Source organism: Chiloscyllium punctatum, chromosome 5 (assembly GCF_047496795.1).
Source record: "Chiloscyllium punctatum isolate Juve2018m chromosome 5, sChiPun1.3, whole genome shotgun sequence".
In the NCBI taxonomy this organism is placed as follows: domain Eukaryota; kingdom Metazoa; phylum Chordata; class Chondrichthyes; order Orectolobiformes; family Hemiscylliidae; genus Chiloscyllium; species Chiloscyllium punctatum.
In genome coordinates this window covers 16,960,708-16,981,525 of record NC_092743.1, presented here as the reverse complement: position 1 = coordinate 16,981,525, position 20,818 = coordinate 16,960,708, and the positions used below count along the sequence as shown (strand labels likewise).

At 39.7% G+C, this 20,818-nt stretch overlaps 1 protein-coding gene across 4 annotated transcripts in view; it reads right to left on the bottom strand.

The window, feature by feature from the left end:
• Window positions 1-20,818, bottom strand: part of piezo2b (piezo-type mechanosensitive ion channel component 2b) — a 762,691-nt gene that overhangs the window by 475,400 nt on the left and 266,473 nt on the right. For all 4 annotated transcript variants that reach the window (XM_072569838.1, XM_072569835.1, XM_072569837.1 and 1 more), the window contains exon 3: window positions 4,971-5,096. In XM_072569838.1, the coding sequence (XP_072425939.1) occupies window positions 4,971-5,096 (126 nt within the window). The remainder of the gene's footprint in view (window positions 1-4,970; window positions 5,097-20,818) is intronic.

The following is a 20,818-nucleotide window of genomic DNA, read 5'->3' as shown; positions in this document are numbered from 1 at the left end:
TGTAAAAATTAAAATGCTGCATATAGCCTAAATCATGCCAAATGGGCTAACCATATCAAACTCAACATAAATATCACCCAAAGTAACCTGAAACAACCATTATCTTTTCAGCTGATTTGTTAAACAATAAATAACCCAAACAAGGATTTGTATTTGACTGAGAAGGAGTGAGCAGGAGTCAGAATCACTGAGTGGACTGGGAGAAATACGTAGTAGTCAACATCATTGTGAAGTAGACTGAGAGGAGTGTGCAGTGGTTCAGCATCATTGTGAACTATACTGGGAGGAATATGGTACAAAGCAGTGTGATTGGAGAGCGGTAAATGCAGTGAGATAGTGTTTTGTAGGATTCATTGTTAAATAGCTCTAAATTAGAAATTATCCACAGTAGTCAAGTGAATACTTCGTCTTCAATTTTTTTTTGCTACTTAAAATTCTGTAGTCCATTAGTTTAAACAAAATAAGGTTGGGGCTTTGGATTGTTGTGAGATTGTTTAGAGTTGAAAAAGATCCCTAGAGTAAAATTATATTCTGTAAAGTGAATAACTAATGGACTTAATCTAAAGTGAAGTCATCACAAGCTGAGATCACACCTGTGACTTGCTCCTCCTTTGCTATGTGGGAAGTCATGGACAGTTTCAGACTCCCTGTTGATTATGCTTGCAGGATCCAATTGAATCTAGAGTCTGTCAACATTTTGGAGCTGGAGCCACAGGTGGGCTTACATAAGGCTACTGCAATGCTGAGATTATCATAAACAACACATTCAGTGAGGTGTTCACACCTCTGGTAAAGACTGAAGAGAAAAAAAGGGCATGCATGAATACCAAGCAAAGAAGGAAAAGACAGCTGGTGCAGGAGACCCTGTGGTCCTGCCTCTCTCCAACAGATATACTGTTTTGGATATTGTCTGGGGACACAATTTCTCAGGGGATAGCAGCAGGAACAAGTTCCATGGCACTACAAATAGCTCTGATGTTAGGAAGCAGAGTGGATGACACACCCCTGTCTGTATCAATGATGCTGAAGTGGAGGTGGTCAAGAACTTCAAATTCCTAGAAGTAAATATTACCAATGATCAATCCTCGTCTCTTCGCATCATGCTACAGTTAAGAAAGCATACCAATGCCTCTAATTCCTTAGAAGGCTAAAGAAATTTGATTTGACCGCAATGATTCTCATCAATTTTTATAGATGCACCATAGAAAGCATCAGTTCTGGATGCATCACAACTCAGTATGGTAATTGCAAGCCTGCAAGAAATTAGAGAGAGTTATCAACACAGTCCAGGTCATTAAAAAAACCAGCCTTCCTTCCATTGACTCCGTCTACACAACCGTTGCCTCAGGAGATTAGCCAACATAATCAAAGACTCCTCCCACTCTGGCTATACTCTCTTCCATCCTCTTCCATCGGGCAGAAGATACAACAGTTTGAAAACGCATACAAACAGATTTAAGAATGGTCCTCTCATATATTACAGGAGAAAGTGAGGACTGCAGATGCTGGAGATCAGAGTCGAGATTGTGGTGCTGGAAAAGCACAGCCGGTCAGGCAGCATCTGAGGCGCGGGGAAATCGACGTTTCGGGCATACACCTTTCATCAGGAGTGAGGCTTGTGAGCCAAGGGGGTAGAGAGATAAATGAGAGGGGGGTGGGGCTAGGGGAAGATAGCTGAGACTGCAATAGGTAGCTGAAGGTGGAGGTGATAGTGATAGGTCGGGGAGGAGGGTGGAGCAGATAGGTGGGAAGGAAAATGGACAAGTAGGACAGGTCATGAGGGTAGTGCCGAGTCAAATTATAAGAATTTAATGTGTCATGGTGGGTATATAAACACAGTGTGTTGAAAATTAGAGGGAGAGCAACTGTCATGCAGCTATAGAGCTAACTGCCAGTATAACATCTTGCTCTCAAAGAAATTAGAAAAACACTCTCTATCAAAGGTACCTTTTCATGTGAAACATACTCATAGTAAAAAGAAAGACGACAACCCAGGGAGATCACTAGCTGGAAACGTGAAGATATAGAAGACAGAGACTGTGTAGTTTTGAGATTAAATTAATGTAATTTTAGTAAGTATCTTATTGAAACAGCATATTATTTTTATGGAGTTGGAGTCAGATAATAAGCGGTTAAGAGAAAGGGGGGCTTAGGTTTGTGATTAGTTTTTGTTTAATGTTCACTTTTTGAATTAGAAAATACATTGATGTTATTTTCTTTAAACAGTGGAATTTGAGAGTTCTCTAAACTGATGGTGAGATGAGCTTTTTCTGGGTGTTTGATTTAATTAACAGAGGGGTTCAACCACTGCTTTGTAATGCGATGGACATAATTTTACCCTTCCTGTAAGTGTTGAGGAAGATGACAAGAAAAACAAATAATTTGGTGAGTTGACCCCAGAGAGATATTTGCCCCTTTCTTGCCACTTCAACAATTAAGTTCTGGGCAAGAAGGTCCACCACCAATTAAGGCCCTTAAATAGTCACTCTTGAATGGTCACCATCGGCATTATTACCTGTCTCCCTGGCAAGAAAAGTGGTTGGTTTTCCAGCAGAGAAACCTGCACTAGCTGTGTGTTAGCTTAGAGGAGGGCCTCCATTTTCTCCAGTCTGGAGACATTTAGAACCAAGTTTTGGCTTGGGAACATAGGAACAGAAGTAGGTCATTGAATCCATCATGATTGCCCAACTTTCAGGACAATCACAGCTGATCAATGTCTTTTACCCAGTTCAGCCCATAACCCTGTACACCACTGGTATTCAGAAATTTATCAATTTCTATCTCAAACATACATAGTCCTTTGTGGTACAAAATGCCAAAAGTTCATAACCCACTAAGTAAAAGAAGTTCTCCTGGCCTCGGAGTAAGAGTCATACAGCACGGAAACAGCCCCTTCAGTCAAACTCATCTATAGTTCCATTTGCCTGCATTTGGCCCATATTCCTCTCAATGTTTCTGATTCATGTACCTGTCTAAACGTCTTTTAAACATTTAACTGTACCTGCATCTACCACTTCCTCTGGCAGTTCATTCCCCCCTCTATGTGAAAAGGTTGCCCTCAGGACCCTTATTTTAAAACTGTGTTCCCTGGTTCTCAACTCCTCAATCGGGGGTGGGGTGGGGGTGGGGAGGGGCGAGTGGAGGCGGCGGAGGGGGGGAAACCATTGTCTCTGCATCAATGCTGTTTGTCCCTTTAGTGTTTTGTAAGTTTAAGTCACAGCATCTCTCATTCATCAAAACTCCAGAGGATACAGAATACAAAAAAATGCCCAATCTCTCATCAGAGGAAAGTCCTTCCATCCTAGGAACAACTCTAATGAACCTTTATTACACTTCCTCGATGGCAATAATATCTTTGCTGACAAAAGGAGACCAAAACTGCACACAGTATTCCAGGTGTGGCCTAATAAACCTCTTATACAATTTTTAGCAAGACATCACTACTCCTGTATTCAAATTGTCTTGTAATAAAAGCTAACATTCTATTAGTGTTTCTATAAGCTTACTGTACTGTATGTTGGTCTTCAGTGACTTACCACCCGGGTTCCTTCTACTTTTTTCAACCTTTTACCATTTAGTACTCTGTCTTCTATCAAAATGGATAAACTTTCAATTTTTCACATTATATTCCAGCTGCCACATTCTTGCTCATTCACTGAACCTGTCTAAATCCTCCTGAAGTCACTTTATATCTTCCACCCAATACACAGTCCCACTTAGTTTTATATCATATACAAATTTGGAAAAAAATAACATTTGGCTCCCCGCTCTAAATCATTAATATTGTGAACAACTGAGCCCCTTGTGGTACCCAATTTGTCACCGCCTGCCAATAGAGAATGACCTATTTATTCCTATTCTCTGTTTTCTATCCATTAGTCAATAATTAGTTGATGCCAGGATATTACCTCCAATCCAATGTGTTTTAATTTTTCTAATGAGCCTCATGTAGGGGACTTTATCAAAAACCTACTGAGATTCTAAGTATACTATGTCCATTAACCTTTCTTTGTCAATTTTGACAGTAATATCTTCAAAAAGCCCTAACAAGTTTGTCAAAAGTAATTTCCCATTCACAAATACATGCTGACTATGCTCAATCAGATCATTATCATCTAAATGTCTATTTATCTCATCCTTTATAACAGATTCTAGCATTTTCTCTGTTACTGATAAGGCTAAGTCTGTAGTTCCCTGTGCGGTGACATTTGCTACTTCAATCTGAAGGAAACCTTACCAGAACCTACAGAATTTTGAAAAAAAAATTGCATCAACAACTCTATAACAAGGACTCTTCAACTAGCTGTGGGTGTTGCTGAAAGCCATGCTTCCTATCCTTGCTTCCAATCTGTCGACACCCACTCTCCCTGCAAGCCCTTTCATCCCCACCAAAATTTAAAACAAAACACACTCAACTTACTGTTTCAGCCCCTTGTGCCTTCAAAATTTGAGCCTCCAATGAAGATCTTAATGTCCCAGAACTGCCAGTTTTGAATAAGCTAGCAGCTTCAGGTGGCACGGGACGTCTGACTAAGCATCATACCAGGCTTGAAACATGAACTCTGTTTCTCTCGTCAGAGATGCTGTCAGACCTGCTGGGTTTATTCTGCACTCTGTGTTTATTAAGATTTCCAGCAGTCACAGTATTTTGCCTTTAAACAAAATCTTATATTTTTTTCTCCCTTATGTGTTTATCATGTTTCCCCTTAAATACATTTGTGATACATTTAAATATTTCTCAGCTATTCTTCATGAATCTCAACTAATGTTAATTCTTTATGCTTTGCCAGAGCTATACAAATGAATGTACCTTTTAAATAAGTGCAATGAATCACAATGTGCATTTAATAGCTTTTTCCTTAGCCATGTGGTAAAGTCAAGAAACATCGCTATGAAATAAACCATTTATCAACTGTTAAAAAAAAGTGTTGTCATAACATATGAAAAGGAACAGAAAGGGATGTACTTACAATTGAAGCCTGGTTTGATTTTTTCATTAGCTTGGAGGCTGTAAATTGTAATTTGAAACAAGGCATGCAGTAGGAGAAATGTGAGGCTTGTAAAACACAAGGTTTTCAGTAAGCGGCCTGTATGTCCTGGAATAAAACAAAAATTCAATAATAATGTCCCAGTAAGGAATTCTAATTAAATCAAATGATCAGTTAACTGTAATATTGACAATCAATATATTTTAGAAGTGTTATACTTTACATGTCATATCTTTCCTGTTCTGGCATCCTCATGGACTGCTTTTTTTCATTATGAATAATATTCACCAACAGTATTCCCATCTCAATTTGTATATATGAAAATAATGTATTTGCATTTTTTGTAAACCAATTTTAAGAGCACATTTATAACAATAGACTTACTCAATTTCAGGGTACAAAGAATGTTAGGAGGAGATTTAATTGAGATATTTAAAATCATGAGGAGTTCTGATAAAATAAGTAAGGCAAATCATTTTATTGGCAGAAGGATCTGTAACCAGACATCAGCAATTTAAGTTAATTTCCAAAGAGCCTGGCTGCAGGTAAAGTGAAATTATCTTAGGCAGCATGATACTATGATCTGAATGCATGGATTGAAAGAATAGTGGAGGAAAATTTAATAACAAATTTTATAAGCCAATAGGACATACAGAGGAACCTCAATTATCAAAAGGACATGGGTGGGAAGTATTTCATTCGGTTAATCAAATTCTGGATAATCGAATGCCAGATAACATAGTTCAGCTGAGCATCGGTACCTTGCAATTTTGCCAGATAATCCGATATTCACATAACTGAATGCCAGATAATCGAGGTTCCTTCGTATAGAGTCAGAGTTATTGAGTTATGGAGTCATACAACATGGAAACAGACTCTTCAGACCAACTTGTCCATGCCAACCAAGTTTCCCAAACCAAACTAGTTCCAATTGCCTCTAAACCTAAATGCCAAAGAAATTAAACCATTTCTAACAATATAATGGGGAGAATTTGAGTACTCCCATTCAGCCAACATAAGAAGGTAGTATCTTCAAAATAGTGAGAAGCTAGTTATTAGTATTAGTCTGGACATTGCAAGCATCTACCAAGTCTAACACTAAACAAGTGACAGTTATATGCTGTACATATCCTATACTAAGATCTATTTGCCCTTATACTTGAAAACAAGAAAAATGCATGGCCATAGGAGGGAGCAGGGCAATGGAACTAAGTGGCTAGCTCTTTCAGTGAAACAGCACAGTCATAATTGACTGAATAACTGCCTTCTGCATAGTAAGATTCAAACCCAGAGCCCCAAAACTTTACCTGTGTCTTTAGATTACTAAACAATACCACAAGGTCAACTCCTCCACCAATCAATTTCATTAATTGTTGGCCACTGAGGTGCTATATAAATTAAGTTTTTTTTAAACAAGTCAAATAATATCTGGCGGTTATTGGCTATTTAAGAGGGAAATATTAGTCTGGGAATCAAGACAGCGTTATTCTTTTCAGTTAAAATGTACTGTGAAAGGCAGTAGCTCAGTTGCCGTTGTGCTAATTAGAGGTGATTTATTTTAAAGCAGCTCAATTTTTGTTAGGTCATTTAATATTATGTCCCTTATTTTACTCTTCCCCCGTTGCCTCTTTTCCTATTTTACCCAATCTGACAAAGATGTCTGCTGATTTTCAGCATTCTATTCGGATGCAAAGCCCAGGAAGACAGGAGCAGGAATAGGTTAATGGGCTTGTCAAGCTTACCTATGCAATTAGGTCATGGCTTTGAATGGTAGCTTCCGTATGCTATCCCCATATTCCTTGATGTCATTAGTATCCAAGAATGTATTGATTTCTGTCTTGAATATCCTCAATGATTAAGCTTCCACAATTCTCTGGGCAGAGAATTCAAAGATATAGCATCCTCTGAGTGAGGAAATCTCTCCCCATTTCAGTCTTGAATGGCCTAGTCAATTCCTCCTCTTAATACTTATAAAATCTTTTTGGTTAAATGTATGAATGGCTGTTATGCAGCATAAACATTGGCTTAAATCAAACTAAGGCTGTGTTAGCCAAAATTTACAACATTATTGAGTAATTTATTAAAAGGTTTTTCAAGATTGAGTAGAATTGTTAGGATGGATATAACTTAAACACCATAAAATAAACCATGCCAAGTTTAAATTGTTCAGAAATGCTACAAGCCTTGTAAATCATATGATTTTGATAGAGCTGATTTTTTTTTTGTTGGTTTTTAACCAGGGCAGATAGAGAGAAACTATTTCCACTACTTGACACAAGCAGAAATACCCTAACATTTAATGAATGGTGTGAGGAAACACTTCTACATACAAGGAGTGATAAAAGTTTGAAACTCTTTTTTTCACAAATAGGAATTAATGTTGGGTAAGTTGTAACTATATTAGATTAGATTAGATTACTTACAGTGTGGAAACAGGCCCTTCGGCCCAACAAGTCCACACCGCCCCGCCGAAGCGCAACCCACCCATACCCCTACATCTACCCCTTAGCTACACTACGGGCAATTATCTACTCAAGAATCAATTGCACATTAGTCAACATGGACTTTTGGTCTCTAAATCCTTAGCATTTCGTATAAAATTCATAAACTAACCCCAAATTTTGGCCCAATGAGCTTTGTCTTTCATAAGCTTTTGATCATTTTGTGAGTTTGATTAGTAGAAAGAGTTTATTGAGTCTTTTTCACAATTGGTCTATTCTCATTTAAATAGCAGAAATACCATTAGATTGCCTGGGACAGCTGGTCCCTGCTCAATTCAGAACTATGGCCAGCAACTGGTGTCAGTTTCATTATTGGTAGCTCAGCAATTTCAAAGGTCTGGCATGGATTTCCTCTTCAGCATACATTACTCATGTAAAAGTCAACTCCTACATTTTACTGGAACATTTGTTTACAAAACCACACATATATGTGGTAGGTATAAATCTGAGATTGATAGTTTATCGAATACTGCTGAAATAAAGTCATTTTGTCAAAACATTTTGTGATCTTTATTAACTGAAGCATTCTCAGTAGCAATATTTCTACCAGAGTCCACCTGCCAATAAATCTATGCTCTCCTTTCATGCAGTCGTATTTGTCATTTTTCACTTTAAATTTATATTTTTGTAAATTACCCTAATAAGTGCAAGACGAAAAGCCTCAATTAAATGTGTTTTTTTTCAGCAATACTTGTGTTGTACCATCAAAAGTCCATTTCCAATGCATTTGTTAATCAAAGATGCTAAAATATATAGAATAAAGGCAAGAGCTAGGTCACAGATGAGCCACAATCTTACTGAATGGAAGAAAAGGCTCAAGGGATTAAATTACTTACTCCTGTTTTCATCAACTTGTTGAGCTGAATGGCTCTTTACTGTGCTTAAAATATTTTACAAACTGTTCAAGCTCTATTGTAATTAAGTAGGAATGTGATTTAGTAATAAGAATACTGTTCTGGTAGTGCTTGTTTTGCAACAGATGTATTTGTTTCAACATCACAATATATGAACTAAAAATTTAAAAAGGAAATTGTAGAATATCACCATCTGGAACATCCTTAGTTTTGTTGCCAGTTGAAAGGTTATTAGCTAATATTGAATAATCAATTTATAACACATGATTGATATATGAGAATTGAAACATACTTTGTCTGAAGGATTTAACAATATTCCAGTTTAATAAGCAATGTCAACATTTAGCATCTGTCAGTAATTTTATCATTCTATATTGACAAATATTCAATTAAAGTAAGCTTAGTGTGCATATTTATTTTACTGCAGTTACAATATAAGTGCTAGTTTGGGGCTAGTACCTGCTCAAAGCCATATGAATTTGGCAGTCTTGAGCTTGACAGCTGGGTTCACAACCAAGTAAATCATAGACGGGCACACAAACCTCCTGTCATCACGATACAATTGACAGTTTCTAACATTAGAGAACAGCAAACAAAACAGCCAACTCTGCCAAAATCATACCATTTATGAGGCTTGTAGCATTTTCAAACATGGCAAACTTGGCATGGTTTATGCCATGATGCTTGCAGTTATATCACAATCAGTGATAAGAGAAAGCTAGATTCACCTTTGAGATAGTGTCATACTGTACGCCAAACTTCACTTTTACAACACTGAGTTATGCTCCATTATTTTAATTGCCACAATATCAATTTCACTGGCATGCCTGATGCAAAGACACCAGTGAAGTAAAATAATGAACAACTATTTCATCTGCAATGAATCACAAAAAATGTTGCCAGTGGCAAAAAAAATCAATTCTGTAAGAAATAATAAATTAAAAGATGGGATTTTTTGAGTTGTGTGGCTCTTGATGTCAGAAAAGCTATGATTGAAGAAGTAGTTACTAAAGATATGAGTATTGTAGTAGCCATTTGATTCCAATAATGTACTCCTCCTAGTGAAAAGAATTTTCTCTGCATATGTAGCATAATTAATGCATTACATTGATGTAAGTTTGGGGTAACATTGCTGTCTTTTCAACATTACTCATTTCAGTTCTAAGTGAGTTTATTTTCCATTCAATAGTGCATAATGTATTCTGTTTAAAATACATCCCTTTAATTCCAACTTCTCAAAACTGAGCCATAAAATGAAATTTCTTTTAATTTATTAATTTTCTATTTGTGGCAAGGCTGACACTTCGGGCCTATCCCTAGTTGTCTTCAAGAAAATGATCGTGGACTTTCTTCTAGCAGTCCATTTAGTAGCCCCAGCATTTATCTTTTTGGTCCACTTAAGTTTCCAGCATTCTCAATTCAATCAAAACTTGCACTTCCAGTTATAGCAGTGAATAATAAATGCAGTAATCTCTGTGGGGGATGTTCCCTGTGAGAAATCATGTCTCAGTAACTTGATTGAGTTTTTTGAAGAAATAGCAAAGAGGATTGATGAAGGCAGAGCAGTGGACGTGATCTCTACAGACTTCAATAAGGTTTTCAACAAGGTTCCTCATGGGACACTGGTTAGCAAGGTTAGATCACATAGAATACTGGGAGAATTAGCCATTTGGTTCCAGAACTGGCTTGAAGGTAGAAAGTAGAGGGTGGTGATGGAGGGTTGCTTTTCAGACTGGAGGCTTGTGACTAGTGCTGTGCCACAAGGATTGGTGCTCTACTACTTTTCGTCACTTATATGAGTGACTTGGATGTGAATATAGGAGGTATGTTAGTAAGTTTGCAGATGACACCAAAACTGGAGGTGTAGTGACCAGTGGAAAAACTTACCTCAGAGAACATTGGGATCTTGATCAGATGGACTGAGAAGTGGCAGATGGAGTTTACTTTAAATAAATGTGAGGTGTATTTTGGAAAGGCAAATCAGAGCGAGACTTATCTGCTTAACGGTAAGGATCTGGGGAGTGTTGCTGAACAAAGAGACTTTGGAGTGCAGGTTCATAGTTCCTTCAAAGTGGAGTCACAGGCAGATAGGATAGTGAAGGTGGGAGTGTGGTGCTGGAAAAGCACAGCAGGTCAGGCAGTATACATGGCGCAGGAGAATTGATGTTCCGGGCAAAAGCCCTTCATCTCCAGCATCTGCAGTCCTCACTTTCGCCAGGATAGTGAAGGCAGTGTTTGGTATGCTTGCCTTTACTGGTCAGTCATTGAGCATAAGAGTTGGAAGGGCATGTTGCGGCTGTACAGGACATTGGTGAGGCCACTTTTGGAATATTGTGTGCAATTCTGGTTTCCCTCCTATAGGAAGGATGTTGTTAAACTTGAAAGGGTTCAGAAAATATTTACAAGGATGTTGCCCAGGTTGGAGGGGTTGAGCTATATGGCAAGGCTAAATAGGTTGGGGTTATTTTCCTGGAGTGTCGGAAGCTGAGGAATGACCTTATAGAGGTTTATAAAATCATAAGGAGCATGGATAGGGTAGGTAGACGCGGTCTTTTCCCTGTGGTGGGGAAGTCCAGAACTAGAGGGCATAGGTGTTGGGTGAGAGAGGAAAAATTTAAAAGGGACCTAATGTGCAACATTTTCACACAGAGGGTGGTGCATGTATGGAATGAGCTGCCAAAGGAAGTGGTAGAGGCTGGTACAATTACAACATTTGAAAGACATCTAGATGGATATATGAATAGGAAGGGTTTACAGGAATATGGGCCAAGTGCTGGTAAATGGGACTAGATTAATTCAGGATTTCTGGTTGGCATGGACAAGTTGGCTGCTCGTTGGATGCTGCCTGAACTGCTGTGCTCTTCCAGCACCACTAATCCAGTATTTGATTTTCAGCATCTGCAGTCATTGTTTTTACCAAGTTGGACCAAAGGGTCTGTTTCCACGCTGTACATTGCTATGATTCTATGACTCTATGTTGGCATAATGGTAACCTCTCTAGACGAATAATCCAGAAGCTCAGACTAATGCAGATGGTGGAATTTAAATTCAACTAATAAATCTGATATGTTAAAAAAAGCTTGTCACAGTCATGGTTACTAGGAAGGTATCATCAACTGTCCTAAAATTCGGTCTCAATCACTCGTCCTTTACAGAAAGAAACCTGCCAACCTTATCTGGTCTGGGCTACATGTGATTCCAGACTTGCACTCAGCAGCTATGCGAAATGGCCGAGCTTGTGGGCTAACGGGCCTTCAATGGGGGCAGGGGTAACAATTGCCGTTCCTCTGGCCTAGGTAATCTTCTGTGAGGAGGCAACTTCACCATCTCCAAACTTAAGGAGGTGATGGGTTGGGTCCTCCTTGTAGCAAGTGTAATGTACAGAAATGTTCCCCTGAGATTAATTAACTTGTAACCTCCCAGTGGTAAAGAATGAGTGGCTGGTCATCCTTCAGCAGCTCGCACTGCTGCTAGCAACGTCCAGGCCAGTCATTCTGGTTAGCGAGTGCAACTGCACCAGCAATGCAAATGGACAAGTCAGAGGGCTGACAGTAAACCACGTGCCACATCCAGATTCCTGATGGAAATAGATAAAGTCACCAAGCTACATGATTTCAGCACCCCTGCAGACAGAACACAGAGTGGATATACTTGGAAAAGGCCAGATGGTCTATCTCCTCAACACTAGATTTCCTGTTTGTGTCTTGGATGTTCTTGGTCAGATCCACTGATGTCAAGCCATTGTTTTTCTCTGACTACTGCCTCTTGCTGGCTGATTGTCACCTAGGACGACCAGCTGGCTGGCAAGGGAATATAGAAGCAGAATGTGAAATTGTTGACATCAGAACACATTGAGGAGCCTAAAAGGGATTATACAAATTGGAGAACCGTGAAGTCCCTCTTCGAGTCTCCAGTTGACTAGCCAGAAACAGTCAAGGGGAACTTCAAGTGGTTCTTTATCCCCAAAGGTGTTCAAAATGCAAGTGAGACACGGGGGAAACTGCCCAAATTCCAGAAAAGCACGCAGAACCTACCCCTGCTGAATATGATGAAGGTTGATGTCAAGGAAACTTTCCAGGAGGTGAACAGCCAGCAAGCCTCACTCATTGCCTCAAAGGCCTCCAAGATAGTCTTCCAATCCAGGGTCCACAACATATAGCAAGATGACACTTGCTCGCATATCTTCTTCCAGAAGTTGAAGGTAACGTCATTTCAGTCTGACATCCTGAGACTAAGCAAATCCTCTTATGTCAGACTGTATGACATGACGTCCACAGATAGTGCAGCCTCCCAATCTTAGTTGTACAGCATGGGAACAGACCCTTCCATCCAGCTCGTCCATGCTAACCACATATCCTAAATTAACCTAATCTCATTTATTATATTCCCCCAAAGACTTCCTATTCATGTACCCATCCATTTGCCTTTTAAATATTGTAATTATGTCAGCCTCCACCACTTCATCTGACAGCTCAATCTGTACACATCCCACCTCCTGCATGAAAAACTTGCGCCTGAGATCCCTTTTAAATCTTTCTACTCTCACCTTAAACTTGTGCCCTCTAGCTTTGGACTCCACCAATCCGGGAAAGTACCTTGTCTATTTACCCTATCTATTCCACTCATGATTTTTATAAAACTCTATTTTGCCTATGCCTCCAATGCTCTAGGGAAAATAGCTCCAGTCTATTCAGCCTCTCCAACACTGGCAACATCCTTGTAAATCTTTTCTGCACCCTTTCAAATTTCTGAACATCTTTCCAATAGTAGGGAGATCAGAATTGAACGCAGTGCTTCTCATCAATGTCCTGTACAGCCACAATGTGACATGCCAACTTCTATACTCAATGCACTGACCAATAAAGGCAAATGTACCGAACACCTTCTTTACTATCCTGTCTACAGTCACTCCTGTACTCTAACATGGAGGTCTTAGACAAGAAGATGCAGGAGAGGCTGGTTCAGCTATTATCTCTGAATGAGCTGACCAAGGCCCTCAAGTCCTTCGAAAAGAATAAAACTCCTGGAAGCGACGATTTACCGGCCGGGTTTTATTCAGCTGTGTGGGATTTTACTGGCTAGGACTTGCTGCAATGTACGACAGTGTGCTTCTGGCAGATAGCATGTGCGAATCCATGAGGAAAGGTATCATCACCTTCAGCGACAAGCAGAAGGGGGAGAGGAAGGAAATTAGAAATTAGCAACCTATTTCACTGCTGAATACAAACTTCAAAATCTTGTCTAAGGTCGTTGCCAATCAGGTTAGGTCTGCACTGGGATCAGTGATTCACCTCAACCAAACCTGTGCTGTTCTGGGCAGAAAGATCTCTGAGACACTCATGCTGCTCAGGGATTCAATCGCCCACATGCAGAACAGATGGTTGGTCACATGGAAACATAGAAGATAGGAACAGTAGGAGGCTACTCAGCCCTTCAAGCCTGCTCCCCCATTCATCATGATCATGGCTGATCATCCAACTCAATAACCAATTCCTGCTTTCTCCCCATAATCTTTGACCCCATTCTCCCCAAGTACTATATCTAGTCGCCTCTTGAATACATTCAATGTTTTGTCATCAACTATTTCCTGTGGTAATGAATTCCACAGGCTCACCACTCTCTCAGTGAAAAATTGCAGATGTTAAATCTTGAGTCCTGATTTACAGCCAATTCTTTTGCTGCAAGCAATGGATGCTAGTGTGATGTACTTTATGTAATTGCACTACAATAAACGTGCAATGTAAAAAGTAATTACCACACATTATACTGATGGGCCATTTTCATTTAGAGATTCAACAGAAAATCCACAAGACGCAAAATGTTAAAATGAGAACCCACTGCATTATAAATTTATTCCACCATCAGGAGGGGAAGCAGCTGCATCTACAACAGCCCAGACATAGAGAAATTCACTCTGAAGTAGCTAGTTTTTGGAGCATGAGTTGTACTTTTGCTACTGTTAGCAGAGTAATCACTTTAAGTCAATTGTCAATGTTAATAAAGAAATCCTAATGTCTGTATTGCTGGATTGATGTGGATGTTGTGTGCAGGAGGATGCAGCTGTTGCAAATGAGTCTACGGAAGAGGCCCATGCAAGTGAATCAAGCAAACAAACAGAAGAAATCAACTCCCACCCTGATAGTGGTGTTCATTTATGTCTGAACACTAAGGAAATGACGTCAAGTATGCCAGATTTCTGCATAGAATATTTGTCAGGAGGAATAAGATGTGACAGTTTTCAGGGAATTTTCTGTCGATAAAGCAAATTCCAGTTACCAAATATTTCACAAAATGGTGAATTTTGCACAGTGCCAAGATTTCAATTATTTGCATTCCAATACTGGATTTGACAGTTTATGATATATTATTCATATTTCTGTAATGATGCTGTACTATTCTATTAATGTTTGTTGATTTCCTCTGCCGCATATTTCCGTATTTTACAAGTAAAAGTAGAAAATATACATATCACTGAAATCTTCAACCTTACTTATATGATAACACATCCATTTGTTTCTGAAAATGTATTTGTCATTTTAGATGAGCTAAATTCTACTATAAAATGCACATTGTAAACACCAAGTTTCACCAAGTAGGCCCATAGGACAATCAAAGGGCAGAATTTCCCATTTATAACTGAAGTGTTTTATCAGGTGAGATTCATGGTGCCCAGTCTACTATGGCCTGGAGCAACTTTCCTCACTTAATCTTCCACTCTGCACTTTATTAATTATGTAAACAAGCTCTTGGGTGCCTTTCTCAAGGAATTGTGAAACACGAAGCATTGGACACTGCTGGGCCCTTCTTACTTTCATGCATCTGATGCCATATTTAAAGCCCAGCTGCATGCCACTTAAGATGCTGCAAGCTGGAATTAGCCATCACACTCAGTGCTCAATCACTATTACCAAGCACGGGGCCCAGAGAAAAAAAAGTCTCACCCATTGATTTGCAGACAAGGACCTGGACAGGTTGGTGAATGGAGGTTGTGAAGAAAAGGGCAGTCATTTCCCAACTGACTACCAGAAGAGATCATGGCATTAGGCAAAACCAGCTTGGACAGAGATTGAAACCCAGGTCAGTACTGTGTCCCGGGTGAAAATGAATATTCAGCAGTGTAGAAAGAAAGTCAATAATCTTCTGCATTCCTTCAGTGTTATGTCATCGTGCGATACGTCATACTCACAAAGCAAGTACTCACACTATTTCTGCCACTCCACATGAATCTGACAAAGGCTCATGAACCGCAATTGTCACTATTACATTTATCACTCAACAGCATTCATCTACAGGTTGTACTACAATACAACGATGGTTATGTTTTTGTACAACCCCGTGTTATAGAATCACACTTTAGAAACAGTACTTAAAAGGTTGGCGACATAATTGCATTACAGCCAACATACATTTTAAAAGCTCACACTTTAGAAATAGTGTCCCTAATTCATCAATCACATTACAGTGAATTCGCGTTAACAAAATACACATTATAGCAGAAAGACCTGTACTTCATCCTCCTAAATTACTAATCCTTTCTACACTTTGTTTTTCTTCCTCAATCAATGGAGATACTTCACAATCTCTTTTGCTCAATCAATGGTGTAAACAGCACTTACAAGAAGAGTTAAGTAACTTGTTTTTAAAAAGTGCAACAATTGTTTTGACATTTTTTAGTTTTTAAAACACTCCATTTCCCACAGCGGTCCACAGTCTGGACTGTGTTCTTGCAGTCTGGGGATTGGACAACACACAGTTCAATGTTCTCTGTCCACCAGGCTGCACTGAGATTATCCTTTTGACTTGTCAGGACTTGTTTCCACATAGCTGAACAGGTTGTGGTGTGGTCAGGGACCAGGGAGACAACACAGCATCCTGATGTCTCACTTGCAGCCACAGAAACACTTATCTGTACCCCTCACTAGAAAGTTTCCAATCATAATCAACTGCTTAGACTTTGACATGCCCCTCTTAACAGCAAGGTCAGTCATGGTGCCAAAGACCAGGCTGTTGGTTCTATTTTCCTTGTCAGACCATCTCTCGAGGATTACTTTTACAAGATCTTGAATAAGAAAGCAATGTGAGCCACAAAGAAGCTTGCAGCTTGTTAGTCAATGCTGAATCAATGAGTGTGCACTCAAAATGTAATGTGAAGTATAAGAGACGAGTAGCCTCCAGATTAATGGTAAAATGGGTAAGCATTAAGATAACAAGAAAACAGCTATAAGATACAGCTTGTGCAAATGCATGAGATGCATGTTTATCCCTGCATACCCAGTAGATCCACACAAATCATAATTGTCCCTGAGCTCCAAAATAATGTTGAAGAGATGAAGTGTTCTCTGAGATTATCTGAGAGCAGGCATGATGACGTGATGAGGCCAATGGTTTTCCAATGCTGACTTGCATTGATCAAACGTTAAGAAGGATTGTGGCCATAGAGCATGCAGGGATATTTGCTCAGAAGACACAGCTACATGATGGCCAAGACAAGCATTTGCCAAGAAGCAGCCACCAGGTATCTGCTCTGAATTATGTTGAGAATTGTGCTATCCAATTACTTGGTGACGGGCAGCAGAATTGGAATCAGTATTTAAACTAGGAGAGATGGATTTTATGAAATGAAAATACATGCAAATAATGTGGTTGCTGGTCACTGATGAAATTCTTAATTTGCATTTGAGGGGAATCCAGGATTTTATTTTCCATTCAAAAAAATCAGAGATTTTCATTCTGACTGTATTTCTCAACTTTCTTGCGATTAATCATATCATGTGATGAAGAGAGACATTCTATTGCTTGCTGCCATTAAGTCAAAAGATTTTGCCAGAATCCAAAGCAGTAGGTTCCCAGAATCTCAGAATCACAAAACTGTTACAGCAGAAGGAGATCTTCCAACCCATCATGTCTGCACTGGCTCATTATGAACAAAGTAAACACAGGCCCCTTAGAAATGAATCTGGAAAAAAGAAGTTATGGGGAAAAGGAAATGGCAGAGGCCTTAAACAGATATTTTGTATCAATCATGCTTCAAACATTCCATTAATACTAAAGTATGCAGGATTGGCATTAAGTATCATCACCTTCATTAGAAAAATGCTATTAGAAAAAACTGATAGGTTAAAGGCATATATAAGTTCACTGGCCCTAACCAGCATCTGCAGTCATCACTTTCTCCCTGATGGCTTGCACCCTAGTATGCTAAAAGAAGTAAATACAAAGATAGTGGATGCATTGGTTGTAATTTGACAACCTATAACCAGTGGAGTTCCACAAGGATTGGTGGTGGGATGTGACTGCAATATATATCAATAACTTGGAGGAAGGAGGCAAAGGTACTGCAACCACATTCGTAGATGACACAAAAATAGGTGGAAAGGCAAGCTGCAAAAGGGATACAAACAGTTTACACAGAGATATTGATAGGTTAAGTAAGTGGGCAAAAAGCTGATGAATGGAACAAAATATGGGAAAATGTGAAAGTGCTCATTTTGGAAGGGAGAGCAAAAGAACAGAGTATTATTTAAATGGAGAAAAATGCAGAAAGCTGCAATGTAAAGAGACTTGGGGATGCTCGTGCAAAAAACACAGAAAGCTAATACACAGGTGCAGTATCAATCAAGAAGGTTTATGGAATGATGACCTTTATTTCAAGGGGGTTGAAATGTAAGAATTAGAAAGTCTTGCCACAACTGTGCTGGTAAGACCAAATCCAGATACAGTGAACAAGTTTGATCTCCTTACTAATTTCATGGGAGGCAGTTCAGAGAAGATTCACTTGGATGATCCCCGGGATGAAGTGTTTTTTTTATGAGCAAAGGCTCTTGGATCTTATTCACTGGAATATAGAAGAATGAGAGATGATCTCTTTGAAATATATAGGATTCTTAAGGGACCTGACAGGGTAAATGCTGAGAGGATGTCTCCTCTCATTCGAGAGTCTCAGGTGAGAGAGCATAGACTCAGAATAAAAGGATGACAATTTAGGACTGATGTGAGGCGAAATTTCTTCTCTCAGGAAATTAAGAGTCTTTTGAACTTCTTGTCACAGAGCTATGGGAGCTGAGATAGATTCTTGATCAATTGGTGTATCATGGATTAATGGAAAAAGGCAGGAAAATGGACATGAGGAATGTCAGATCAGCTAGGATTTTATTGAGTGGCAGAGCAGGCTCAAGATGCCACATGACCTATTTTTGTTCCTGTTCCTTGTGCTCTGAAAATGACTTAGTGCCATTCTCCTGCCTTTTCTCTGTAACACTGAATTTTGTTTCTATTTAACTGATGATCCAATGCCCTCTTTAAGGCGTCAACTGAATCAGCCTGCACCTACACTGTCAGGAAATATATTCTAGACCCTAACCACTCCCAGGGTGATAAAGATTTTTCTGACCTCACATTTAATGCCAGGAATGGCAGATGGAGTTTAATGTGAATAAAGGCAAGGTGTTGTAATTTGGTAAGACTAACCAGGGCAGAACTTACACAGTTAATGGAAGGGGCCTTGAGAATGTTGTCGAAAGGTAGACCTATGGGTGCGAGTAAATAGTTCCTTGAAAGTGGCATCACAGGTGAAGAAAGCATTTGGTACACTTCACTTCATCAGTCACAGCATTGAGTACAAGAGTTGTGACATTATGTTATGGATGTACAAGGCACTGGTAACACATATTTGGAGTACTGCATTCAGTTCTGGTCGCCTTATTGTAGGATGTTATTAAACTGGAAAGGCTGCAAAAAAGGTTTACAAAGATGTTACCAAGACTGGAGGGTTTGAGTTATAAGGAAAGTCTGAATCAGCTGAAACCTTTTTACCTGAGCATAGGAAGTTGACGTTTATAGAGATTTATAAAATCATGAGGGGCATAGATAAGTTGAATAGCCAAGGTCATTTCCCCAGGGTAGGGAAATTCAAAACTAAAGAGCATAAGTTTAAGGTGACAAGGGAAAGATTTAAAAGAGACCTGAGGGGCAACTTTTTCCACACACATGGTGTGTGTGTGGAAGGGGCTGCCACAGGAAGTCGTAGCGACGGGTACAATTACAACATTTAAAAAGAGCGATATGCCAAATGCTGGTAAATGGGGCTAGTTCAGTTTAGAATATCTGGTCAGTGTGGCCAAATTGGACCAAAGGGTCTATTTCCATGCTGTATAACTCTATGATTGTATGACTGACATAAGGAGATATTTCTTAAGCCAGACAGTGGTTAAAATAAAAACACTGTGTGTTTTCAAGGAAATAGATCTACTTCTTAGGGCTAAATTGATCAAGGGATGTTAGGGAGGGCTGCATTAGGGTAATGATCTTGTTGATCAACCATGATCATACTCAGTGGCAGAGTAGGCTTGAGGGGCTTGAAAGACCTACTTCTGCTCTTATCTTCTATGTTTCTATGTATCAGAAGAATATTAACAATGAAACAGTTAAAGCTCAATAAATTATAGGACATTGAAGTGTAATAATTAGATTACACAATTGCAAAATTGTGTACAATTGATTAGAGCTGATGCAGTTGAGGTTGAGCTACCAGTTCTAAGATTGGCGATGGGACAGCAGTGTGAGTTCTCTTTACCATAATGGGAAGATGGACCTTTGGTGATAAATATATAATGTGGTGCAATTTAATTGTTGCTCGTTGGACACAGAATCCACTTGAAAGAACATTAGTCATAGTTTCCCAGTAGGAAAACGCAGTAAAACTGGCAAATGACACATAATTCTCCAACTCGAACAATACAATCAGTGCATTAGTTTCCAAGTCTTACTGCTTTCTCCTTGAGTTGCGTTAAGAGTTGCTAACAGGAGGCAAGAACCTGAAACATTTTGTCTTGTACTTTGACTTCTTGTCTCCTTTTATCAATGTTCATGCTCTGCACTACCAAGCAATCATTTGTGTACTTGTCATAAGTTACATGTCAATTCTTTATGATATTATCAACCCATTCTTTAAATGCTACAATCGTTGAATTGACACCCCTCTGCTCCAATCCCAACCTCACCATCAAGCCAGCGGATAAAGGGGGCGCAGTGGTAGTCTGGCGCACTGACCTCTACACCGCTGAAGCCAAACGTCAACTCGAGGACACCTCTTCCTATTGCCCCCTCGACCATGACCCCACGCCCCATCACCAAACCATCATCTCCCAGACCATACAGAACCTCATCACCTCAGGAGATCTCCCACCCACAGCTTCCAACCTCATAGTCCGGGAACCCCGCACTGCCCGGTTCTACCTCCTTCCCAAGATCCACCAGCCTGACCTCCCTGGCCGACCCATTGTCTCAGCATGCTCCTGCCCCACTGAACTCATCTCCACCTACCTCAACACTGTCCTATTCCCCCTAGTCCAGGAACTCCCCACATACGTTCGAGACACCTCCCACGCCCTCCACCTCCTCCAAGACTTCCGTTTCCCTGGCCCCCAACGCCTCATCTTCACCATGGATATCCAATCCCTCTACACCTCCATCCGCC